The sequence below is a fragment of the Pleurodeles waltl genome, chromosome 3_1 (genome assembly GCF_031143425.1).
Source record: "Pleurodeles waltl isolate 20211129_DDA chromosome 3_1, aPleWal1.hap1.20221129, whole genome shotgun sequence".
Lineage (NCBI taxonomy): Eukaryota > Metazoa > Chordata > Amphibia > Caudata > Salamandridae > Pleurodeles > Pleurodeles waltl.
In genome coordinates, this window is record NC_090440.1 from 539,816,551 (window position 1) to 539,843,947 (window position 27,397).

Genomic DNA, 27,397 nt, shown 5'->3' on the forward strand with positions numbered 1-27,397 from the left:
CAAATTTGTAAAGAACTTTGCTAGCAAGACAGAATGCCTAAAAGTACTTTTGCGCAAAGGGGCTAGTTTTGTCTGGGGAGGAGAGCAATACCAATGTTTTCAGTTGATTAAGGATGATGTATGCAACGCTGGCATTTTAGTGCCTTTTGACACAAAGAGAAGAACAATAATCACGGTGGATGCGAGTGCTGTGGGCATTGGGGCCGTCTTATCTCAAATGCATGGGTCGGTGGAGAAGACGGTTGCCTTTGCTTCTCGGACTTTGTCTTCTGCTGAGAGACATTACGCTGTCATTGAGCGTGAAACTCTGGCTGCGGTGTGGGGTGTGGAATATTTTCGCACATATATATGGGGTAGTACCATCACATTGCGTTCTGATCATAAACCATTGCTGAAGATATTGTCACCAGGTGGGACTGGTAAAGGGTCAGCGAGATTGGCTAGGTTGGCGTCCCGTTTGCAAGAATTTAATTACGAGATTGAGTACATTCCAGGTTGGAAGAATGTGCAAGCGGACTGTCTTTCTCGTCTGGCTCTTGAGTGGCAGACAGTGGATGGTGACAATGTATTGGAGCATGAACAAGAGGGAGTCGTTGCGTCAGTGGGTGAGGTTATGCATTGGTGTAAAGGAGCAGTGAAGGAAATTGACTGGGATTTGGCTATGAAAGCAGATGATGTCTTGTTGCGGGTCGTAGATTTAATAAGGAAAGGCGGGAGGAGAGATAGTACTCTCCCGGTATCTGTACGGCCTTTCAATAAGGTTGTGGATGAGCTTTCTGAAGTTGATGGAAGAATGATCCTGCGGGGTGAAAGAGTTGTTCCGCCTATGGGGGTGCGCAAGCGCTTGTTTGATATTGCACATGAGGGTCATCTTGGTCAAACGATTACCAAGAGAAGGTTGAAAATGGAATTTTGGTGGCCTGGTATGGACGATGATGTGGTGAGATGGGTAGAAAGATGTTCTGAGTGCATTCAGAGTGAGAAACGGTTGAGAGTGGGAGAGCAGTCAGTTAGTGGAAATATAACTGATCCTGGCAAACCTTGGCATAGTGTTTGTTTGGACTTTATTGGACCTTTGTCTGGCATTGGCAGAGGAAGGAATTTTGCCTTGGTTATGGTGGATGTGTACTCCAAATGGCTTATTGTCAAGTTTATGGGAGAGGTTACGACATCTGCTACAATAAGTGTACTGAGAGAAATTTTCTCTGAGGAGGGTTTTCCGTCAGTGTTGATTACTGATAATGGCACACAATTAACGTCTGTGGAGATGAAAGGGTTTTTAAACTCGTGTGGCATAAGGCATGCCCGCACAGCGTTATACAATCCTCGTGCTAATGGTATTGTGGAACGAGCTAATCGCATGATTAAGAGTGGTCTGCAATTGGCTGTGGTAAATGGTTTGGATGCTGGTTCGGTGATTTCAGAATTGGTGTGGGGATATCGAACTACAGAAAATACAACGTCGTGCAGAGTACCGTTTGTTGATATGAGGGGTAGGAAACCTGTCAGTAAACTCAGACCTGCATGGATGGAGAGATTGTTGGGTGGTGGTGGCGCATTCAATGGAGACTCAGCCAATGAGACAGGGGATGACAATGAGAGAATTAAACCAGGTGATTGGGTAAAAATCAAATCTGGTAGAGCGAGACAAGGGTTTAGCAAGTTCTTAGGTCCGTTTAGAGTTCTTCAGGTTCACAGGTGGCATGTTTTGCTTGATAATGGTCAACGTTGGAATTTCAGGCGTGTCGCAAAATTTTCCTCTGCGTTGGAGGGTGGATGTGCAAGGAGGGGTGATGATTGTAGTGGTTATATGTTGATGAAAGATGAAGATCTGAACGGTTCTAGTGGTGGCGAGAGGAAACAGTTTGATGGTGGAAATGGCGATGCTGCGGTTGGCAGGAGTGAAGTGATTATTGACGCTCCTGTTACCTGCTCAGATTCCATGGGAGCTTCTACTTGTGTTCCAAGTGTGGTGTCGCCTAGAACTGTGGGGTTTCCCAGGACTACTAGATGTAGGAGACCTCCAGGGTTCTTGAATGACTATGTTACTTAAAGCCTATTGTTAGGATAATTACTTTGTGTATAGATTTTTCTTTGTTTTTAACTTGTTATCTATTATGTTGTTATAGTTTTTCCAGTTGTTATTTGTGGTTCCTTTTGTGGGTGTCAACGATGGGGGATGTGTTATGATGTGGCTCGCGGCTACGATGTGCGATCGTTGCCGCGAACCTAGAATGTTAGCGGTGATTCTTCCGCCCGGCAGTTGCTTGCTGACCGGGGAAGAAGACACCGCGTTAGAGGAGAGCTCCGTGAATAAAAGCTTACCGCATTACTACGACGCTGTTTCCTGCCGTCATTACACCCAGCATCTCATAATACGGAGGTTTTTTTCCACCTCATGGTCCTAAAACTTCAGATTCAGCCAGTATGGCTTTTTCGTGCCTTAAATATTCTGGCTACTCATGTTTTCCTGTAATGCAGTACAATGAGATAACCTGAGTATTTTGTTCATTTCCAGTGAATGAATACCCTTAGTTCAGTTTGCATGTGATATTTTGGGCGCGGCCTTGAATCATTTGGCTACACTTCTCTCAGTAGAACGTTCCTATGATGAGCGTTCCATCAGTGTGTGTCCCATCAGGGGAGATGAAGCGGTATATGTCCTATCAGGGGAGTTCCATCAATATATGTCTCATCAGTGGAGTTCCATCAGTGTAACGAGCATGACAGGTGTGCAGGCAATAAAATACTCCTGTGGGGTTCTAGCAGTGGCAAATACCTATGACGGGACATCTGTCAGTGGTATTTTCATATCACAAGCTATCAGTGAAATTTTCATCTGACAGGAATTTAAATTAAATAAGGATAGCGTTTTGTGCACGTAATGTTCCTATTGACGGTGTAGAGGTCCCAAACAAGCCCAGGAGGGTCGGGCCCAGATCAGACTTTCAGAATGTCTAAATCAAATACACTTACATTCAAAGAATCGAAATTTTAACTCATTTAAAAGACCAAAGGCCTGATTTAGATTTCAGTGGATGGAATACGACGTCACAACCCCCATCTGCCATATTACGATCTCCATGGGATATAGAAAGGGATATAGAAAGAGATTGTAATACGGCGGACGGACGTATTAAGTCAGAGTATTCTCTTCCGCCAAGATCTAAATCAGGCCTTCAGTCCTAATACTGAAAACCTGGCACGCAACCGACCCTCCTGAGTTGCAGAAATGCTCCAAAAAAGGGCCGTTCTCAATTAGTGTGAATCATCAGGTCCAAGTGAGAAACAGCGAGAGAACAGTTTTCACATCACTTGATCATTCGTCCCCCAAATACTCGCCAATTCCTCCTGCACCCTGCACCAGTCAGTGCGAGAGAAGAGGAAATTCTGGGTGACATTTCAATAAACAGAACACGACATTACAGAGGTGCACGCCTGGCGGCGGCGGTGGCTGCCTACCTTTAGCCCGTGGATGTTGCGCTTCCCCGGAGGCTTGCAGGCTGAAACAGTAATTGACTAAATTGAAGCATACATCACAGCCATTCAGAAAAGCGCTCAAAAGCAATCGTTTAAAAAGAAATGAGGGCGACACTGAAATTAGCAGCGAGGAATGATTGAGAAAGGCCCCTAGAGACTGGCGAGTCCTGACGCCGCTTCCCAACCTCCACGGAAATTCAGATACCCATTTCAGCAGAAATCAGTAAAGAAAAAAAAATTAAAGAAAAAAAACGGCAACAACGAGGAACGGTGCATCGGTCATCTTTTGTACATTATTTACATCTGGCTCAGACTGAGAATGTAAAGGGCCTCAAAAAGGAAAATAACCCTCTAAGGTACCAGGAGAGAAAGTCCTCATTTAAAAAAAAAAAAAAAGATCAAAATTGCAAGTCATTTCAAGTTAAGCCAAAAACGGGATTATCAAACACTGTATGCACACCCCCGTACTGTGCCATGGTCATCGTCGTAAACTAGAAACGTACAAGTGGGTACTGATAACAAAAAAATAATATAAGCATGATGTACGTAAGAGATGCCTATGTTTGAGAGGGACTTGCTTGCGATATGAATGTGTTGTGTCATGCTTGAGTGCTGTGAAATGTGTATGTAGGCGTGTACGCGTGAATTCTATATGCTAGATGTGCCAAAAGGGTGCCTTTTTTGTTGGATAAATGTAGTGTGTGGTACTTCGGTGGGTTGTAAGGCTATAAACAAAAATACAGAACTAAGGTAAGACTGTATAATAACGTTAGTGCATCCAAATGCTCGGACTACACAGATACTTGTTTACTTGGTACACAACGCACTCGTCTTTTAAATGAGTTGCAAATCGGTTCACGACTGGCACAAATATCATTCGTAGCTACAGTACCATGCTGTTACTCCCACCCTAGGCACAATTCCATCTTTTTAACTCAAGTCCTCAATCTGGATTGTATGACAAGATACATTCCTGAAAATGTAACTTGTAGCTGATTTTAAACTAGGGGTAGTCAGATGTGATAACAGGCCAACAATAGAGCTGGCGAGGGAGAGGAAAGCCAGAAGCTTCAGCCCCGCAGTGCGTTCCCCACTCACAAAACCAACCAAGGGCTGGATTTAATGTTTACACTCAACATCAAAGTATCAAAGTGTACTGCCAGACCAATTATGGTCGAATTCATCTTCCCAACCGAAAACACGGCCCCGGGGATTGCAACAAACTCTGGAAGGCTCCAGTTCCAACAAAACAGATCAATAAAGTGGGTAAAGTCAAGTTCCAAACAAACAGTGTGAAAAAATAATAATCACAAGATGCATCTAAAGCAAAAGCTCTCCGCTGCCAATTACCAACACACTCGGTAGAGCTTCTCCAAAATCAAAATCCTGCAACTAGGAGGCATCTTAAGACGCATGCAGCAACCCTGTACTAGATCTACTCAATCAAGAGAGAACATATGTCCACCGAGTCATATCGCACAGAACATTTAATTTCTTAGCAAAAATTATTTTTAAGTACAAAATCACATCATAGTGTCTTTTCGTTTATGTCTGCCAAAATAACCTAAAAAACACTACTCACAAATATACTTAAAAACAGTTTGATTTTCTGGTTGAACTCAGTAGGTTCATATGGAATCAGTCCCATCATAGATATCTGTTGATATTTCAATGATCGAAACTAAATCAATTATTCAAATCTTCTATATCAGTGTCTATAATAGAGTAAACCTTCCAACTGCCAAGCTATACATTGACATCAATGATGCAGACATCACAACAATCATGCAAAAACTCATTTAGAATCTGGCTGTCATTACCGAAGACCGCTGAGCAAGCGGCTGCCGAAAGACCGCCAGTGATGGCGGTGTGAAAAACACCGCCTTACAAGTCACCCACACAACACTGCCCAAAATACACCCAAACTGGCAAAATACACCCGGTGAAAACGATGGCGTGAAGGAGGCGACTGCACCACCAGCACCGCCATGCCGAGAATATCCCGCACGCCAAATAACGATTCACAAATCAGCACCGCGGTCCCAACACAGCGGCAATTCATTGTCGGTCCGAACCACCGCGGGGAAAAAGAGGCACCACCACCACCAGAACACTGCACCACATTGCTGTACCATTACACAACACCTGAGACACATACGCACCAGTCCAACGCACTACAAAACAGCCCCCCACACATACCAAGAACCCTTTGCAACCAGAAACTCTGACAGAGCGAGGCAAGAGCACACTGAAAGGAGGCACTGCGCCTAGATATCACAGGCACCATCACACTTAATACGCATCACACCACACACCACTGCACACAAACACCACAGAGCTCACGCACATACCACTACCAAAACTCACACCAACAAACAGCACACCCAGCATCTCTGCACAACATACACCCCACCCGCAACATAACTACCATGACATCACCAAAAAACCCACGATTCACAAACGAGGAGCTGAGGGCAATGGTTGACAAAATCGTCAGAATGGAGCTGCGACTGTTGGCAGCACAGGTCCAGCAGACATCTATAGCCTGGAAGAATGACTTTTAGCGGAGGATAGTCATTAGGGTGAATGCAGTGGAGAACCATCCACGCACAAGGGAGGACATTAGGAAGAGGTGAAATGACCTACGAAGGAAGGTACGGACCATGGCTTCCTGGCTTCCATGTACCAAATGGCAGTCATAAGGACTGGTGGTGGGCCACCACTGCCTCTTCCAGAATTGTCACAGTGGGAGGAGAAGGTCCTGGCCATTCTACATCCAGAAGGGCTGACAGGAATACCTATTAGATTGGACATTGTTAAGTCAACTGTACTCCCCAGCCAAAATGTCCCCATGCACAGCATGCACCCCACCACCCTCTCACCCCCCTCACACCACCCCAACGTGCACAAGCCCACCATGAACCCAATACCCACCCTTGCATGTCACAGCCCCCTACTGACACTATTACCTCACAGGCCCACCTAGTGCATGGATAACCCCACACTGCAGCAAGTACCACAACTACCACAATGCAACACTCCCTAACCTTGCATGACTGCTACATCCACTTCACATCTCTGCAATTGCATATTAAACCATGTCACTCCCCATCACCATTAAGTATAAGAAATGCACATCAGTACATGGTAATGACAGTAGCAAGACAAACATTAACTATTCTCCAAAATAGGCCCACTGCAATATTCCACTGATGGTAACACAAGCAGTGGACTGGTATCTGTCAATGCCATTACTGCCCTGCAAATCCAGTCAATGATGGCATACAACCATGTGTGTGTCACTGCTAAAACACCATCATCTGACACAATACCTCTCACTACACAGGTCTCCCAAGTGCTGCCACACGGAGGAGGAGCCCAGTGACAGAAAGCCCAGGCCTGGCAGCAGTTCCCATAGGGGTGGACTCCCTTGGAAGTCTGGATATGGACGACAAACCTGGACCATCAGACATGAGTGGTCAGTCCACCATCACAAGCCTCACCCTGCCCACAACTGAAATCACTTCCCCTGTGGCAGCTAATGTACAGCAGAGCAGCAGAGCCCACCTTCCCATGGGCTCTCCTCTGTCCCAAGGTTACATGAAACATCAGTGTACCCCATAGGATAGGGGCAGGAGTCTACGGTGCAAACTGAAGACAATGACGGCCCAGGTGTCAGTGGGAGGGGGCACACTGCACCAGGGGCACATGGGGTAAGGGCACGAGGGAGGGCAATTGTGGGCCAAGGAACGAGCCACGTACAGGACACGACTGGCCAGGAGGCAGTCTCCAGAGTCCTGGAAGCCTACCAGCAAACCCAGGACAAGATGTGCCAGATACTTACCACCTTGCAGGACACCCAAAGGCTGCAGGGGGAATATCACCGGGAGGCCATGCAGCAGTGGCAGGCTCTCAATGCCACCATGGTCTCCATATTAGGGGAGTTCAAGGAATTGAACAATATCTTGCGGACATCCTTCACCCAACAGCAAGCCCCATCCAGTAGTCAGGCAACACCACTGCCATCAACACTGGCACCTGCTACTGGAATGGAGGAGCAGCAGGAGGACCCAGAGGCCACCAGCACCCGACCCCTACAGCTTTGTGTGTGTATTGGGTACCTGGCATTGACGTATAATGTGTGTGCCTGTAAGTGGCCTCCGCTGTCTGTGCGAGGAATGTGTGTTATGTGTGGGAGTATATTAATGCCATTTCCTCCCCTCTGTGCTAGGCGTACTTACGGTTGTCATCTTCGTTGTTGTCCGTGGTCCTGAAGGTGTATGGCGAGATACAACGCTGGGAAGACTAGCAGTTCATTTGCCATGGCGGCAGCGGACACGTCTTTGTGCCTGGAGGTGGGTGTCTCATTTTGTACTCTCTGTTTCCGCCAGGATTTTTGTAGTGGCTAGCCCGCGCCGTATATCCTGGCGGTGTGGTGACTCGGAATATGGTGGGCAGGACATTGGCTTCTGCCAGCATGAAGTTGGCTTCCGCCACTGGATGCTGCTCGTCGGCTGTGAGTTGTCTGTGTTGCGTTGAGTTCACCGCCTTACTCATTATATTGTAGTCTGCACCACCAATCAGGCGGCGGTCATAACACTGCCGCCGGCGTGGCGGTCAGGTGATCGCCAAACTCAGAATGAGGACCTCAGTGTTAAATCCACTGAGCAGGATATTATAAAGCACACAGTACACCAAAATAGCTTTATATTCCAACTGCGCAAAGGCCACTAACCAACTGATGGAAATATACAGCATCCTATGGAATGGAATGATCCAAAAGCACTGAAAGAACAGACTGTGCAACTCAATAACATCACAAGGACCTTCTATCAGTCAAAGATTGTCAAATAGGAAAGTCCAGCTGCAAACCATCCCCACATTCTTCTTATCTACCTACTAGAATCAAACCCAACGTTATTGATTTTTAAATTCTCGGAACAGCAAAGGTAACAATTCTAGCAACTAGGATTAAAGCCTTAAAATGGCTGGTGAAGCCATGTCCAGCATCATGAAAAGATATCTAGTCAAGCCTGAGCCCACTGACATTGTGATTGCTCACAGGCTAAAGGGAGGAGTTTCAGCCTTCTTGAAGCGGGTATTTTATCTCCCAGTGTTAAGACAGTCACAGCTAAACGCAGACAAATATTATGGAAAAATGACCAGACAGGTCTTGGATTATTCAAAACACCACAATCTAATCTGTGAGGGTCAGCCAGGCTTCAGACCCAAGAGAAGTAAAGAAACTACGGCTGTGAACATCAGACAGGACCTTCTAATTGCTCTAGCTCACAGGCATCTATCTAAAAGGATGCTACTTCAGTGGTCAGTAAATTCTAACAAGGTAAAACACAACATTTTGAGGTAAGTAATCAGATTCTTATCCGAGTAACAAAACAGATTATTCCACTCATTCATAGCCATAGCCAACCGGTGACAGGCATTGGTACAGCCAATAGTTTGTGCTTGAAAGACATACTGGTTCTGCCAATGTTTGTTTTTTCCATCCCCAAGATGGTTGCTATGTATGTCAGCCAGCTAGAGAAAAAAATAACATTTAAGCATATGAAAAACCATTCAAAATGGTTGTCATGGATGTGTAAGCATCTGCTGTGGTCAATGGTGAATAGATTCTCTTATCCCTTCAAGAAAATCCTTTCAAAGTTGGCTGTCCCATGGGCACAGACACATAGGTGGTAGCCATTTTTTAAATTAATTTTTAATCGGCCATTCCAAGATGGTGGATGTCCATCTCAGAAAGGTAAATTTAAAAAAAAAAATACATATATGTGGTGTATTTCACAATTTGCTAAAAATCTAAAGGAACTCTAGCAGTTTGCTAATGATTTGTTTTCAAATGTTGCATCTCTGGGTTGATTAATAAATAAACTGAAGCAGGGAGTGAGTGAGTCGGAGAGAGGAGTTGCAGAGGGGACAAGATGACACTGCAAGAAGGAGGTGGTGTTCCAAAAGAAGACATCCCGAAGCAGGGCGAAGCTGCAGGTCCTTTTCAAAGAATAATTACATAAAAAAAATAAAATAAAAAAAAATTGAAAAGTGGGTCTGGGAGGAAAATATCAGCATGGGGGGCACGAGCAAAAGGCAAACCGTACAGTAGCAGTGTGCAGTTGCCGGTCCCTTGCCCCTTGCTATCTTTTTAGGTTAATAATTAAAAAAAATATATAAGAAGCAAAAACGAGAGTGAGAAGAGCAATGGACCATCAGGGAGAGCTGTAAGCAAATTAAAAAAAAGTAGTCCCTTCCGGTCAGCAGTGGAAGTCTAGAGGTCGACCAATCAGTAGCTATGCAAAGCTGAAGTGCTCCTGGGGTGGTGTATAAGAATTGGGATGAAAGCTATCTAAAGGGGGTTGGGTGGGGAGCTGAGATAAATAAGAAATCCATTCAATCATAAGCGATAGCCTGCATCAAAGCCCAGGCTATGTACTGTGCAGCAGACAAAAAGTCCTTAACAACACTCAGATACATTTGTCTACTGGTCGAGATCTACAAACCACTGGCGCAGCTACACAAGCACGCCACCACTAGAAATTCCACATGCACGCAAACAAAACCCACATATACCAGAAATGGGAGAATGAATTGTAACGCCGATCAAAATCTGCAGCGCCTAGATGATTATGCATATGTATGGATAAGGAAAAACGCTCTGTCTCCACAGAGTCAAACAGAGGATGAGGGTGGCACAGAGATAGAAAGAGTTTAGCTTGCATGAAATACTCTCTGGTTAGTGAAGCACAGTATGTTATAACGGCGCGTGCAGGTGTGGGCTCCAGGTGCCTGTCTGCAGACACCAGGTTGGGTGCAGGTCGGTCCCGCGAGCACCTGCAGTGTTACTGCAGACCCCCCACCATGCAACACCTTCCCGCTCCGGAGACATTATTCTCTTAGCACTCTTAAGGTCGAGCTCTTTCACCGCACGTTAAAGAACACGGAACACATTTGGGCTTGGACAAGCCACCGCTGGAACCTACAGTGCCCGACAAATTGCACGTTAAAGGGCCCGTCAATTTTGATTGATCGTCTTGTACGACTGAATTAGATATTATTTTCCCTTCTCTTGTACTTAACCCCCGGTGTACCAGCAGGGTGCGGAGATTAGACAGCGCTGTTAAACCAAGGCAGGACTTCATATGGGGTGATCAGTCAGGAATCCAAACCGTGTGGACAGGGAGGCGGGCTTCGATGAGGAGCCAGGTGGGTCTGCAAGACTGTCCATGTTCAGTAGGAAGGCAGGCGGGTGGTAAAGTCTACTGCACATTTTAGTGGCTTCAACTCTATATCGGGATGTGGAGACATTCCAAGTGGGCTCACCTTGGATCAGCACACCATAATGCAATGCAACTCTAAAAAAAGAAAAAAAAAGGAAACAACGTTTGGAAACAAGCCAAGATGACTACTGAGATGATTTATAGGAAAAATTATCTCTCCTGGTCCCTGGCTGCCTGCTAGACAAAACAATCATTGGCAAAGGCAAAAGGTCTCGCCTAAGTGAGCTAATGTTTTTAACCACACTGCACTGCAATGCGGTTGCTCTGCAGCACGGTTGATAGTAATACATTTTTTTTTTAAGTGTTATGACTGGCTGCCATATAGCATTTTTATATTTTTAATTGCCGAACGGAAGGCGCAGTTGGAGGTATCATACACTCATTTTTGTCTATTTTAGCTTAGGTTTGAGGCCTCTGACCCTTCACCAAGTCACTTGTCATTTTTATTTTATTTTATTATTTTACCGAAGTATTATTTTGGTGATGAGGTTTTATTATTCTCATCTATTGTCCTTCTCTGCAGAATTTTGTTATTCATTGTTTTGCACGACATTTCATTCTGTGCTCGCATCAAGGGTACAAATGATAGGTTCACAGGTATTGACGGCTCAGAGAGTACAGGGCTTTCCTTATAGAGAAAGAGACGTGTTGTCACGTCAGGGCAGTTACACAATGTTTATTATAAAACATCAGGCTGCCTTAGTATACTTAGACTGGGCATTACAGTCAGTTCACCATCTTATGCTGCCTGTCGCCTTTGCAGTTTAGGAGAGACTTGGCGCTTCGTCTTCTGTCACGGAGGAAGACTTTCAGCAGACTAACCGACCTCTTATTTACTTATAACTCAGTTATGGGGCCCACGCGACACTCCTGGGACTAAATGGGCGGATTAGGGCTATCACTGCTACTTGCTCTCACATAAGAATCTTAGTAGTGTGTGTAGGAATTTTGGTAATACTATTGTGACAAATATGGTGGGACTGTTTCTATGTTTCACTTTCTTGGTCACAGTTGTAATAGTGTCTGGTTTCATCATCCTTATAATGGCACTTCATTCCTTTTTACATAGAATGCATTTGTTCAATAAATCCTATTGAACCAAGATATGCTTCTGCTTGTCATTATATGTATGAGACTTGTGTAACTGAGAGAAGGAAGCACAATCTGTTTCTACCACAACTTCCCTGAGGGGTCTAAGAGTGTCATCTGATGGGCTGCCACAAATCATTTTTACCTAAGGTATCTGTGAGGCGCTGCTGGCAAGCCGAAAGGGTTAGACCGACAGCTGCCACACGGTTTGGGATCAGACTCAGTTCCCCCATGCTCGGTGGTGCTGCCGCCCAAAACTCAGCAGTCTCATTATTTTGGCGAGAGTCTCACCACATGGTGCCACCAACATTGGTTAGGCACTGATTTTATAGACCTCTTAAGTATCTTTGTCTTACTACATGTATAGACGCTCTAATTACCATGTACAAAGACGTCCGTGGTATTAGGGACATCCCCCTCAGCTAAGTAGGTAATTCCTACTTTTTGGATGCAGGTTGTTCAAGGTTGAACCTTTTAAAATGATTATCCCTACTTAGTGCTTCTGTCTATGAACAAAGTATTACATTATCATATTTGTTATAATGTCAGCTTGCAATAGAGTTGCAATTGCATCTAATACCAGACTTCCCCTCACAAAGCACTTATTGCAAAATGGCCTCACAGAGGAGGGAGGAGAAGTAACCTTCGTGGTTGAGACACACACAGCTTACAGAACTGAAACTGCAGACTCTTCACTAGAGCTTACAAATTGAAATTGCAACTTTAAGTAGACATTGAGTGCACACTTAAAGTATTAATCTGGGAAATATTGACACAGTGAGATGATATCCAGAAAAGGATTGGCCACTAGAATTTGCCCACAATCTCCCGTTAGGGGGAGAGTTTATTATGCCTTCTTTCTCATCTCTTGTTCATAGGGAAATAGGGGAAGCTTACACAGTAGATTGGGCTTTGGCACAAACTCCCATGCTGTATCTCAACAATGTAAATTGGGATATGGATTCCCCCACCATATAATACCGGTAAGATCTACCCCATTACCACAACCACAATATCCAATCAAACACGAAGCTAAAGCATCTGTGAGAGAGATATTCATACAACTTGAGTACCATGTTGTAATAGAACCCTGTGTATCTCCTATGAATAACCCTTTATTCCCTGTAGCAAAGCCAGACTATTCATACAGAATATTTTTAGATTACAGACATTTGAACAGCCATACATGCACATTTGTAATATAAAACGCTCACAGCATAGCACTTAACAATTTAGTGCCCAAAAAGTACAAAACGACCCTGCATATTTCCAATGGGTTCTTCTGCCAAAATATAGGGCCTGAAAGCAGGGATTGGACAGCCCTCAGCACATTAGACTCGCTAAGGAAATTTCCACAACTCCCACATGGGTATAAGAACAGTCCTGGACTGTTTTCAGCACATCTAAGTTCTATAATGCACAACACTGACCCTGAGGCATTGTCCTATGTTGATGATATTTACTTGACAGACGATGGATGACCTGGTTCAGCACCTAAGAAGGGTAGAGCACATAGTGGTGGGTTTTGCAGAATTTGGCTACAAATTAAATTTCAAGAAAACAAAAATTGTCTTCTTCACTGTCTTGTTTTTCGGGAAAAAGTTATCAGATGAAGGAAAGAGCCTAGTGCCACATTTCTTAGAAAAGTGCACACAATTACAACCACCAAACACAATAAAAAAGCTGCAATCATTATTGGGCTTTTAAAATTTAGCAGAATTTAAATTCCAGATTATGCACAGCGTATAAAACCACTGTACAATCGAACACGTCCAGATTTCACAAGTAAATTCCGGACAGTGGACCACACATGCATACCCAGAACTTCACAACAAGACATGCTGAAGACAAAACACTTACTTACACACACACACACAGGACAATAAAACAAATTTGGTCATCAGAATAATTGCTGGTGCCATAGGATTCACCTATGTAACATTCAATGAAGGTGACACTGTCCAAATAGCATACAAATACCACCTATACTTCATGGCTTAACAACGCTTGGCTCCTAATGAAGATTTTAACTGCTGTTCAGATGGCTGTCATTTAAGAGAGACCATTGGCCCAGTGGAAAACGCATTGTGGTCGTGAACCCAGACACCAACTCTTAAAGCTGTTACCAAAGCCAGCATTCCAAAAGCGAAAGCATTACAACCACACTGGATACAATGGGCCACCTCTTTGACAGCCTCTGATGTTGACTATGGTTTTGACCCTAAATTACAGATACAATAATGACACCAATATGAACTAGAATACCCAATGCCTACTAACATTTTCACTGATGGTTCAGCACAACCAGCAGTCGGCACAAAGCAACAGTACTCTGCTGCTTGTGCAGCAGTGAGTGGTGTAATGAAGGATGGCCAGTTCCACCCTCAAAACACATACACACAGACCCTAGGGGACTGCACTGCAGGATGAGCTTAAGGCTCTCCTGATGACACTGCAATATACAGATCCTGACTTAAAACACTCATAGTGTGTGCTTTGTACTATTGTGTCCAGTACTTCAATGAATATCCACATTATTGGCAACACAATGGATTCAGAGCCTCAAAGGGGAACACCATTAAACACAGGCTCCTGTGGGAGAAAGTAGCAGATCTAAAAGAGAAGCTAACATAAACCCATGTGGCACACACCCTGGGCCACTAGAGTGTAGGAATACACACTGTTGGAAATACTTTGGCTGATGAAGCAGCAAAGTTGGCGGTTGCTATGGCTTCTGTTTAAGCAATTACTCATTCCAAGACGATATTGGATGATGAAACTCTGGCTGCAGTGAATGCTTTCGCTGACAGCAAGCCCTTACCAATGGCATATCCCACTAAATATTTCTAACATCTAAGCGCTCAAAATATTGCTTTTGTCAGCATACCAGAGCCAAAGACAAGAATTAATTAAAGCAGCACATAAGGGGGTTTCCTCTGCCCATGCAGGTGTGGCGGCTACTATTTCACAAGTGCTATTGGGGGCTGGGCATATACAGACGTGACAGTATCTCCTTTGTTGTGACATCTGCCAACAAATAAGAGGGCCCCCTGCAAAATGCCCACCGATGACCCAACTCCTAATTTCCAACAAACCTTTACAGTGCGTGTACCTAGGCCTTTGAGGTCCCCTAACAACTGATGGTGCATACAAATATATTTTGGTCGCTGTTGACTCTTGCTCTAGATTCCTATGGGTATGACCACAACGATAAGCTGACACTTGAACTGTTATTAAAGATTTGAAAGTCTTCATCAGTACATATACATTTGCGGCATTGCATTTGGGCTAGAGCCCTGCCTTTGCCTTAAGGGCATTCAGGGACACCATGAACTTGACCATGACCATGGACTTCATATTTAAAAGATTTTGTTCTGGGCACCAGGCGCTACATTGCAAATTGGTGTTCTCCTTTTTTTTTTAATCTCAATCGCTCCGTCCGGGGACTCTGCACCTACTAAGCAAGATTTCTGCTGATCTAGCTACTAGACAGAGCTGCAGGGGCCGCAATTTGGCCTCCCCTGATCAGAGGGTTGGAGCTGCAGTGTTTTCTCCTGGGAGTTTGAGATAATGCCTAATGTTAGGTCAATCTGCGCCTCCCACCGAGACCCATTATGTTGTCTTAAGGGGGACGAGGACGCTAACGTGAGCCATTTAAAATGTGGCCTCAATAACTCTCGCTCATTCATTAAGCATAGGACAGAAATTGAAGATGTGATCGACTCCTTGAACTTAGACTGTTTGTTCATTACAGAAACTTGGTCTAAGAAAGACTCTAGCCCAGGTTTCTTGGCAGCCCCCTTACCAGGCTACATGTTTTCTAGACTTGATAGAACTGGTGGAAGAGGAGGTGGACTGGCAGTAATATTTAAGTCTAAATATCATTGCCAATTATAATCAATTAAGGCTAGGCCAGATATCTGTGAAGGCGCCTGCTTCAAGGTTTCACAGAAAAATGTGGTGTTCTTCGAGGGCCTTTTGATTTATTGCCCTCCGGGCCCAAAAAATCCCTTTCTCCAACACTGGCCTGCCATTATTGAGTCTATTGTAGCGGCTCCTAAATGCATAGTACTGGGGGACTTTAACATTCACCTTGAGGATACTCAGGACTCCACGTCACGCGAGTTCCTGGATTTCATGACGAATCTCGATTGGCACCTAAAGGTTTCGTCAGCCACCCACCATGCCGGACACTTACTGGACGGTATATTTGTTCGCTACGACAGTTGCTCTTTTCTGGAGAACGTGGCCTTAGAGTGGACAGATCAACATCTTAATTTTATGGCGGCAGGCATCAAGAATTCTGCCCAATTTCTCATACCCCCTAAGTTAACTAGACAATGGGGCATAATAGAGGAGCAGAATCTTATCCAGGCCCTGAAGTCAGGCTGGAAGCAGGCCAAGGAACAGTTCAGCTCAGCCGCTAAAAAAGATATGATTACGGGGTAAGGGTTGCCATCGATCTACTCACCCCTTTGAGGAAATCTAGACCCATGACCTAGAAGAAAGTATCCTGTCCTTGGCATATCAAGGAACTCGAGGATCTACAAAGAGTATATCGACGCCAGAAACGCAGATGGAAACTAAATCATAATTCAGTGAATAAATAGAAGCTTAGGTCTGTGCTTAGGGATTACAAATTGGCGATCAATAAAGCCAAAGCAGACTACTACACGCGTAACATTAAGGAAGCTCAAAATGCTCCCAGAGAACTCTATTGAGTGGTCCGCTCTCTCACTGCTCTGACTGTCCACCCGGAATTGGAAAACTCTCAAGCCTTTTGTAACAAAGTTGCTGACTTTTTTAAAAACAAGTGACCCAAATCCATGCTAACTTTGCTCAGCATCCTGGGTCATATGGATCTTTATGTGCAGAGAAGTGATTTGTAAAGTTATAAGGCCCCTACTCTCACCAATTTCCAGCCTTTGCAGATGAAGACGATTAAAGAATCGTTAGCGAGAGTTCAGTCCGGTTCCCCCAGCGATCCTTGCCCCCACAACATACTAAAGCTTGTCCCTAATTTGGTGTCCGCAGCACTTGAACCAGTCTATCAGGACATATTGAATACTGGTGTGCTTCCTTCGTCCTGAAAGGAAGCTATTGGAATTCCCTTGAAAAAAAAACCTGGAGGTGCCCCAAACGACCTTAAGACTCTTTGCCCTATAGACTTGCTGCCTATCCAAGCTAAAATTCTTAAAAAGCACCTCAATACGGAATTGGCTGGATTTTTACAAGACACCGCATGCTTAGATCCCTCACATCATGGTTTCAGGAAAGCGCCTAACACAGAATCCGCCCTTACCACCACCTCGGATTCTATCCGCAGACTGGTCGACCAAGGGGATGAGCTATTTTTGTTCTATTAGATCTGTCTGCTGCATTCAATACCATTTCTCCACAATTGATGGTACAGCACCTTTACCGAGTGGGAGTCAGAGAGAAAGCCCTGGAAATCCTCAAGTCATTTCTATGTGAGAGATCTACCATAGTGAGCTGTGGAGACTTTAGAGCTGCTCTGTTCCAACTTCCTTGCGGAGTCCCCCAGGGCTCCACCCATAGCCCCACACTGTTTAACCTTTATGTGGCCCCGTTGGCCCGACTAATCCGCTATTTTGGCTTTCTGGTTGCCTCCTATGCTGATGACACTCAACTCATCATCCCTGTCAATAAAAACTGGGAGGAGGTAGCCGATAGGTTTCAGAACTGTATGAGCAAGATTAATAAATGGATGGGCCATAATTGGCTCAAAATGAATAGAGATAAAACGGAAATCTTATTCTTTGCTCCAACAGAGATTTATGGAGGTCCCACTGGTGGCCGCAATCTTGCAGTGACCTACCAGTCCCTACAGTATCGACAAGAAACCTAGGGATTATGTTCGACAATGCCTCATCGTTTGATCATCAAGTAAATCTGACCACTAATACTTGCTATTGGATTTTAAAAATCCTTAAGAAAATGTTCCCTTATCTTCAGAAGAAAATTAGAATTTCAGTGACCCTGGCTCTAGTGATTTCCAGATTAGACTATTGTAATGCTCTTATGCTCAACATCAACAAAGGGCCTCTTCATAAACTGCAATTGATTCAGAAAACCGCTGCCCGATTGGTACTTGACTTTCTGTGCTCGGCTTCGGCCAGTGGCAGCTTGAGGCAGTTGCACTGGTTACCTGTTGAGAAGCGCATCACGTTCAAGGCTCTCCGTCCCTGCTCACATAGCATTTCACTCCAAAGGCTCCGATTACCTCTGGTCCTCTATACAATGGCACGTACTGGGTCGACAGCTTAGATCATCTGGTCGCCATCTGGTTTCTATCCCCCGCAGCCGTAAGGTGAAGTGGGGAGACAAAGCCTTTAAAGTGGCAGTTACCAAACGCTGGAACACTCTCCCGCTTTCAATGACACTTTTATCTCTTTCAGGAAGCAGTTAAAGACTTGGCTCTTTCCTAATTATCTATCTTTCTAGGAAGTTGGTTGCTTTCCTGCTATATGCCTCTACCTCTCTCACCCCCTACCACTTAGCGCTTTGATGCCACGGCCGGAATGCGCTGTACAAATACTGATACATACATGCATACATACATAAATAGATGGCTACGATAGGGGTCCAACTCCATTTCTTGTCACCCTATTATCCCAAGGGAAATTTGGTAGTGGAGCAGAAAAACTGACTTAAAGCAGCCCTTAACAGTATGGATATTAGGTAAAGGTCGTAGTTGGCTTAACCACCTGTACGGAGTCCAGAGAGCACTTAATAATCTGCCCAGAAGGTCCCTTGAGGGCATATCCCATATGAGATATGGTCCTGTTTGGGATACCTATGTATGTCCCAGATCTTGAAGGCCCTGACGCTGTGGCGGCAGACACACCTTTTGACATAAATGAATGTGTCACTGTCTCGTAGGAATAAGAATAGTTCTGTGATGAAAATTCAACTGCATGTCTCACGTGCACTCCGGTATTGTTATCACTTACAGCATGAGGAAATTATGTCAACATTGGTTGAAACCAGCCACACTAGCAGCTGTCACAGGACACCTTAGTCTCCTATCTGAAAACACCGATTTATACGATTTTTTGTTAGGAACCCATAAGCGACGCACAAAACACTTCCTGTCTGCAATTTATAATTAAACTTGGAAATCAACACAAATGGATGCTGATTCCCGGTTACAACAAATAGACCAGGAAAATATCAGAAATGCTGTAGCTGTTGTAGATTATGGTCTGAACAATTTATCAAACCACATTTATACCTTAAATACCATTGTTTCTTCTGCAGTATACATCATGCAAACCAATATGTCTTTTTTACAACATGGACAAAGTCAACTTAGGTCCATCATGCAGTTAGATTGCACGTTACAGGTTCTGAAAAGTGGTTGCGTACCCTGGCAGTATGTCAGCTCATGTGACCGGTTTGCAGTGTTTAATTTAAGGAGGCAATAGCAATTGATGGCTAAGAAAGAAACTACTTATGTAATGTCAAACATCGAGAAGTTCGATAAGTTGCCTTTCACTGTGGCAGAAATATCATCTGTGGTTTGGTTAATACATGGGGCTATCAATTTGCCCTGTAAGACTTCTGTAAGCCATTCAAGGCTTTGCAAGGAGCATGCAGTGCTTCAGCTGCAAACCTGGCCGTTATCTAAAGGGCTTTCTAGGTGCTATCAAATTGCAGCTACCTCCTGAATGAGGAAAACTATTGTGGAATGAGAGTCGCAATTGCCTATGTCATTTCGGTCTCCCAAATTGTGACTTGTTGCAGTAACGTGCTATTCCCCCCCACGCAAAAGATAAAGGTTGCAGAAATGTGTCCTCATACTGCAACTTCAAATGTAAATTTGGACAAGCTGAGCAGACTGAAAGCCCTTTTGTTTAAAAAACATGTGGTGCTGACTTCTGCCCGGGAGAGCTATGATCTTCAAGTGGCAAGGTAATTCCTAAATATTTTGGCAAATTCATTGGTCGCATATTTAATGCTAACATAGCAGGGATTGTACAGTTCTTTAAGGCTGTTGGTTCTGGGTTTGTCAGCACCTTTCAAGCTATATTTGGCATTATACCTTCAGCCATACATATTTTTGCGTGCTTTGGGGGGATTTTGTGTGACTTTAGCTTGATGGGTCGTATATTCCTGTTGCTATTTTTTCTTCGCAATGGCTGCCACACCACAACAAGAAGGACTGATGGAACTTCCACCAGTTCAACTGTGTTGTGATCGAATGATGAAATATTTCAAAACACCAATCCTGCAAGAAGTAGAGTCCACCTGGTCTTTGTCATTAAGACAAGTCTTGAACTGTGTCCAGCCTGTTTTTTGTTGCCAATGGTGCCAATTTGAACATGCACCGGAAGTGTGTCCTGCTATGCAGTGCACACCTTCTTTGGACGCAGGTCTGTTGTTCTCGATGAGGGCTCATCACCAGACGTGCACATTGAGATTGCTATGAGAAGCTTCCAATGAGCCGCCATTTGTGGACCAAGTGGCGCAAGATGTTAATGCACCTGGAATTTCACAGGATGCTGACACTGTGGCCGGACCACTGGCTGAAGCACCAAAACCTGAGTGCACCTTCACTTTCTTTCTGACTAAACTGGTTAACTTGTCACTTGCCAATGTGAAGGCCTCCCTAAATTAATTTATATTTGAAGACATTGGGAATCACTTGCAGGATCATGATTCATGTCAATGATCTGATATTTGGCTTTCTGCTTTAGATTGTCCCTTTATATAATTTGGTTTGCTCTTAGTAGGCCTGGCTTATCAGGGTAGACATTTTTATCTCAATTCTAGTATATTTTTTAGCACGTTTTTAATTAGTTTGCAACAACATTAACTGTAGGATCTTTTGGACAACATAGCACTCTTGAACCGACAATCAGGAGGGTGTCATGAAGTTAGCCGTTAGGCACACACACTCAGTTTTGTCTATTTTAGCTTAGGTTTGAGGCCTGTGACTCTTCACTGAGTCACTTGGCATTTTATTTTTGAAATTATTTTAGCGAGGCATCATTTTAGTGGTGATGTTTTATTATTCTTATCTATTGTCCTTCTTTGCAGAATTTTTTTATTCATTGTTTTTGCACAACATTTTATTCTGTGCTTCCATCAAGGCCAGATATACAGTAGGATCCCAGGTATTGCAGCCTCAGAGGGTACAGTGTTTTCCTTACACAGAAAGGGATGTATTGTTATGTCAGGGCAGTTCCTAGAATAACACATTGTTTAATATAAAACATCAGGCTGCCTTAGTATCCTTATCAGGGACATTGCAGTCAGATTGCCATTTTATGCTGCCCGTTGCCTTTGCCGTTTCCGCAAAGACTTGGTGCTTCCTCTTTTGTCACAGAGGAGGATTTTCAGCAGACTAACCTACCTTTCATTTACCTACAACACAAGTATGAGGCTCATGCTAAACTCCCAGGGCTAGATGCCCGGATTAGGGCTATAACTGCTACTTGCTCTCAAATGGGAACCTTAGTACTGTGTGTAGAAATATTGCTAATACCATAGTGACAAATATGGTGGGACTGTTCCTATGTTTCACTTTCTTGGTCACCGCTGTAATACTGTCTGGTTTTATCATCCTTATAATCGCACTTTATGCCTATTTATGTAGGATGAATTTGCTTCAATAAATCCTATTGAACTAAGATATGCTTTTGCTTGTCATTACATGTATGAGACTTGTGTAACTGAGAGAACAGGGCATGATCTGTTTCCACTACAACTTCCCCCCGGGGTCTAAGAGTGTCATGCGATGGGCTGCCACAAATCACTTTTACCTACGGTATCTGTGAGGTGCTGCCAGCTACCCGAAAGTGTTAGGCTGACAGCTGTCACACGGTTTGGGATCAGACTCAGTTCCCCATGCTCGGTGGGGCTGCAACCCAAAACTCAGCAGTCTTGTTATTTTGGCGAGAGTCTTACGACACAACACATATGGTGTAGCTGCCTCCCACCAGCAAATAAAAACTAAAATGAAAACATAAAAAAAGCGTTATGAAGTGGCCAACACTTGCTGCATTATAATGCTGCTGTACAACATTGCTAAAAACCTTGACAAAGCCAATAGATCACGTAGATCAGATCTATTGGCTTTGCTCATGCTTGTTTTTTCTGGCATGACAGTGTGGGAAAGGGCAAGCAACAGCACAGGAAGGGGGCGTGAGGGGTAGCAAAAAACAGGTTGAGGCAGGGGGTAGAAAAAAACACAGGCTGGGGTCAGAAAAGCAGGAATGGGAGGGGAGATGGGATGAGGCAGGAGGGGGAGCAAAAAATGCAGGATGGGTTGAGAGGGGTTAGCAGTAAATGCAGGATGGGTTTAAGGGGGCACAAAACAGACTGGGCAGGAGGGGAGTACAAAAAATATGGGATGGGGAAGAGGGAGCAAAAAAAGGGATGGGAGGGAATGGGGAGCAAAAACTGCGGAATGGGACAGGTGGGGGAAGCAAAAACCATGGGATAGGGCAGGAGGAGGGGAAATAAACATGAGATGGGGCAAGAGGGTGGAGCAAAAAAACAGAGTGGGGCAGGAGGGAGAACAAAAAATAAAGAGTGGGACAGGAAGGGGGACCAGAAACAGGGTGGGGAGCAAAAAATGCAGGATTGGGCAGGAAGGGGAGCAAAAATGCAGGATAGGGCAAGAGGCGTGAGCAAAAAACTTGGGATGAGAAAGGAGGGAGGAGCAAAAATCGTGGGATGAGGTGGGGGACAAAAAACAGGATAAGGTGGGAGGGCGGCAAAAAAAACAGGATGGGAGTGGCAAAAAACCCAGGTCAGGGCAGGGGCACAAAAAAAAGGGGTGGGCAGATGGGGCAAAAAAAACACGAGGGGAGGGTAAAAAACACAGGATGAAGTGGGAGGAGGGTAAAAAAACAAAAAAGGATGGGGTGGGGCAAAAATCACACAATGGGGTGGGGGTGCAAAAAACACAGGATAGGGCGGAAGAGGGGAGCAAAAAACACGGGATGGGGCAGGAGAGCGAAAAACAGGATGGGGTGGGAGGAGCAAAAACTGGGATGGGGCAGGCAGTGGGAAGCAAAAACCATGGGATGGGGGCAGAAAAGGGCGAGCAAAAACCACTGGATGAAGGGGGAGCAAAAACCACTGGATGAAGGGGGAGCAAAACCGCAGGATGGAGCAGGATGGGGGTGACAGAAATGGGGGTTGGAGCAAAAAGAGGGGGGCAAAAAAATGGGGTGGGGCAGGAGGGAGAGCAAAAAAAAACACAGAGTGGGGCAGGAGGGGGGGACCAAAAACACAGGTTGAGAAGCAAAACCCCCATGAAGGGGCAAGCAAAAATGCAGGATGGGGCGTGAGGGGCAAGCAATAAACGCTGGATGGGGCAGGAGGGAGGAGCAAAAAACGTGGGATGGAGTGGGGCAGAAAAAACAGGATGAGGAGGGAGGGCAGCTAAAAACGGTATGGGGCGGGGGGAAAAAAACACGGGATGGGGCAAAAAACATGGGATGAAGTGGGAGGGGTGTCAAAAAACACAGGAATGGGTGGAGGGGGCCAAAAAAAAAAAAACAGAGGATGGGATGGGGGTGCAAAAAACACAGGATGGGTGGGAAGGGGAGGGCAAAAAACGTGGGATGGGACAGGGAGGGCAAAAAACATGGGATAGGGCGAGGGACCAGAAATGAGATTTGGCGGGAGAGGGGAGCAAAAACTGTAGGATTGGGTGGATGAGGGGAGAAAAAACAGTGGGATGGGGCAGGAAGGGGGAGCAAAAACAGTGGCATGGGGTGGGTGTAAAACCATGCAATGGGGCAGGAGGGGGTGGGGGACAAAAACATGATGGGGCAAGAGGGGGGGGGCAAAAACCGCGGGATGGGGTAGGAGGGAGAGCAAAAAACATGGGGTGGAGAAAGAGGGGGACAAAAACACATGATGGGGAGCAAAAAGCGTGGGATGGGGTGGGAGGAGGGTGCAAAAACACGGGATGGGACAGCGGTGGGAAGCAAAAAAAATGCTGAATAGGGAGGGGAGGAGCACAAAACGTGGATCAGGGTGGGAGAGGTTAGTAAAAAACACAGGTTGGGACAGAAGCAAAAAACGCAGGATGGCAAGATCAGGTATTTTAATATTGTTTTGTTTATTGTTCGCAAGCATTACAACAAATGTGCCTTGCCAGTCAAAATTTAGTAAATTTGTCAGGCATGGTATCGTATTATGTGGTTCATTTATTCACCAGCCCTTCTAACAGACGTGATGTATATAATTAGAATCAAACCACACATAAAGCCATTTTGCAAGTAGGACAACTAGAGAAAACAGAGTAACTGCTTTGGTATGAACAGTGCAATGTTAATAAGGCACTAAAATGCTGCTAGTGATATTGCTATGCAGGACAGACTGACCGACAGAAATGGCATTTACATTTACACATTACAAGGGACAATCGTCTGATGGGAAATAAGACATTTAAGAGGCTTCGATAATACGGCTTTAGTAAGCAAGTGCAAGTAAGTAAGTAGCTCCGATACGTTTGGTAGTGGATTCCATTGAACCAGCCTAACCAGCTGAAAGGATATGCCTACCCTTGACTAAGTTCAGAGATACTTGGGAATTTGCAGAAAATATCACAAAGAACATCTGTTACACTCCTAAGCGCTGGAAGTAGGGTGTTGCAGTACCCACAAAAATAACTATGCTGGAGTTCATACTGTGAAAGATCAATGAAGATGCCTTTAAATTTTGTTTGTTCTTGTCACGTTTGATGTGCAGTTCAAAGACAAAGGTCAACTGTCAGGGTGTTTTCTGACAAATGTCTGATAATTCCTTAAACATGGAAGTGTGTGATGTCATTTTTTTCTGACACAAAAATTTCAAGGCATGTAAATAAACAAAAAATATTTCACACTATATCAGCGGTTAGAAAACCATTAATGAAGTTGAAACAAATATTTTAAAGGGATCTAAACAACTGAGGACACTTTACTTGGTTATGTGTAAATGATAAATATTCGCTGAAAACAGATTTCCACACATTATTGTTTGAGCGCTGTTAGAATATGAGTCTCTAGTTGAAAGGTGTGCACCCTGTCCTTGTAGGGACAACAATCCTAGTCAGGGTAAGTCACAACACACTCTCAATTACCTGTGCTCACCCTCTGTTACCTGGGAGCAGAGCAGTCAGGCTTACCTTAAGAGGCAATGTGTAAAGTATCTGGGTAACACTCAAGAAGTAACACAGCAAAGCCACAACAAAATCACTCAGCAATGTGTTAGAAAAATAAAGTATATGTTTAAGAACAAAACAGAACCAAAAAAACACAAATCCAATAAGTAGAAATTGAGCTACGAATTTGTAAAGAATAAATGAAACTGTAGTGCGTACAAGCAGAAAGCACTAATAGGGGCTTATCTAGTCGTGCTAAACCAGGACAAAGTCAAAAGTTCAGACCGACCGCAGCGGAGCACAGGCCGGCTACAAGACCCATGCAGGAAAGCAAGCAAAGGTACCTTGCTCCTCGAGATGCGTTGGTTCCGATAGGTGCAGCAATGTTGATACGTTGGTTCTGGGTCTCCACTGAAGAAAGCAAGGAAGCGAAGCATCGGCGTCAATCTCGATAATGAAGGTGATGCTTCGATTCCAGGACACACAGAGGGGACGATGTGTCATGCAGTCAGCAATGCGGAGCTCCAACTCTTGCAGCAGCGGTGCATTGTCGTCGACAGTGATGCAGTGTCTTTGATTGTCGCAGCAGCAACGCAGTAGTGTAATGTCAACAACGAAGGCGATGCGTCAGTTCCAATAGGCGCAACAAGGGCGACGTGCAGATCCTTGCAGGAGCAGCCAGAAAAAACCACTTCCAAGGGTTTAGGACTAGGTTTAGCACCACTTGGCAGGACTCATAGTTGGCACGGTCCACGTGCCATAGGCAGGATCGTTCTAAGTCTTTCGTGTCCCCGAGACTTCATAAAAACAGGAGGCAAGCCCTTGGAGCCACCCTGGATCCAAGTGATGCAGGACCAATCCTTGTCACCCAGCCAGTGGAACAGCAGGCAGCAGGGCAGCTCAGCAAGGCAATAGTCCAGCAAGGCAGGGATCCAACAGAGTAGCAGTCCTTTAAGCAGAACAGCGGTCCTTCTTCCTGGCAGAGTCTTCACAGGTCCAGAAGTGTACTGAGTTGATGGTGTCAAAGGTCCAGCACTTATACCCAGTTGTGCCTCTGAAGTGGCGGAGATTTCAAAGAAGGGTCTTTGAAGTGCACAAAGGTCCTTTCCTCCCAGCCCTGACTCCAGACTATCAGCAAGGGGGTAAACAGCCCTTTGTGTGGGGACAGGCACTCCCTATTCAGGTGTGTCACTCCACCCCTTCCTTCCTGCCCAGGAAGAGCCATCAGAATGCACGAGTGCTCAAACACACCAATCTTCTTGTGCTTGTGGCTGTCTAGAGTGAATGCAGAAAGTGTAGTTGTCACCCACCCCAGGCCACTGGCACACAGAGCTGTAAAAGCGTAGAAATGCCCACTTTTAAAAGGTGCATTTCAAAAACAGTAATGTTAAATCCAACTTTACCAGTAAAGAGAAGTTACCATTATCATTCCAATGCCATAACTACTACTTCTCAATCAGGAATTACACCTTAAAACTGTAATAAGGAATTCTCAATGTTAAGCTCTGAGAGGGGTAGGACTCACAGTAGTGAACAACAAATTTGGGAGTTTTTCACAACCAGGACATGCCAAACTTAAAAGTACATGCCTTACCATTTACTTTCACAGCAGCCTGCCCATGGGCAACCTAGGGAATCCCTAAGGGGTAACGTACATGTAATAAAAGGGGAGTTTAAGGCTTGGCAAAGGGTTTCAAATGCAAAGTCGAGGTGGTATTAAAAGTGCACACACAGGCTCTGCAATGGTAGGCCTGGTCCATGGTTAGGGGGCTACTGGAGCGGGTTGGCACAATTAGTACTACATGCCCACTAGTAGCATTTTATCTACAGGCCCGGGCACAAGTAGTGCACTTTACTAGGGGCTTGCTAGTAAATTAAATATGCCAATTGGGGTTAGGCCAATATTACAATGATCTAGAGTAGAGAGCACAAGCACTTTAACACTGGCTAGCAGTAGTAATGTGCAGAGAGTCTTAAAACCAGCAAAAACTAGGTCAGAAAATGGAGGGAGGCAGGAAAAAAGTTGGGGGAAAGACCACCCTTAGGTCTAACAAGCGCTATATAGTTTTGTCAGTAAAATGGCACATCTGTGCAAATTTAACAACCATTTCAAAGAAAAATGTGCTATCTGTAAATGACAGTGTGCCACTATTGTGAAAGTGTTCTCCAAAATACGCCATTAGCACCATTACCACTCTCCTGCTGAATGGGCGTTGCTCATTTGCTACAATTATTCTTTGTGTGACGCAGGAATATTTCACAATCACTATGATGTAAAGTGACCAGTGAAGTAACATTGATGGCAGCATCCCAACTCTGAAAATTGTTCCTGCTCCACTGGTTACACACCCAAAAATGCTCCATTCAAGAATGAACTTGCACAGCAAAAATCAGAGCTGGGCGGAACTCA

At 44.7% G+C, this 27,397-nt stretch overlaps 1 protein-coding gene across 1 annotated transcript in view; it reads right to left on the reverse strand.

The window, feature by feature from the left end:
• The window catches only part of MAP2K5 (mitogen-activated protein kinase kinase 5), a 1,242,853-nt gene that overhangs the window by 964,646 nt on the left and 250,810 nt on the right, over positions 1 to 27,397 (reverse strand). The window contains exon 5 of the mRNA XM_069222863.1: positions 3,463 to 3,503. Within this exon, the coding sequence (XP_069078964.1) occupies positions 3,463 to 3,503 (41 nt within the window). The remainder of the gene's footprint in view (positions 1 to 3,462; positions 3,504 to 27,397) is intronic.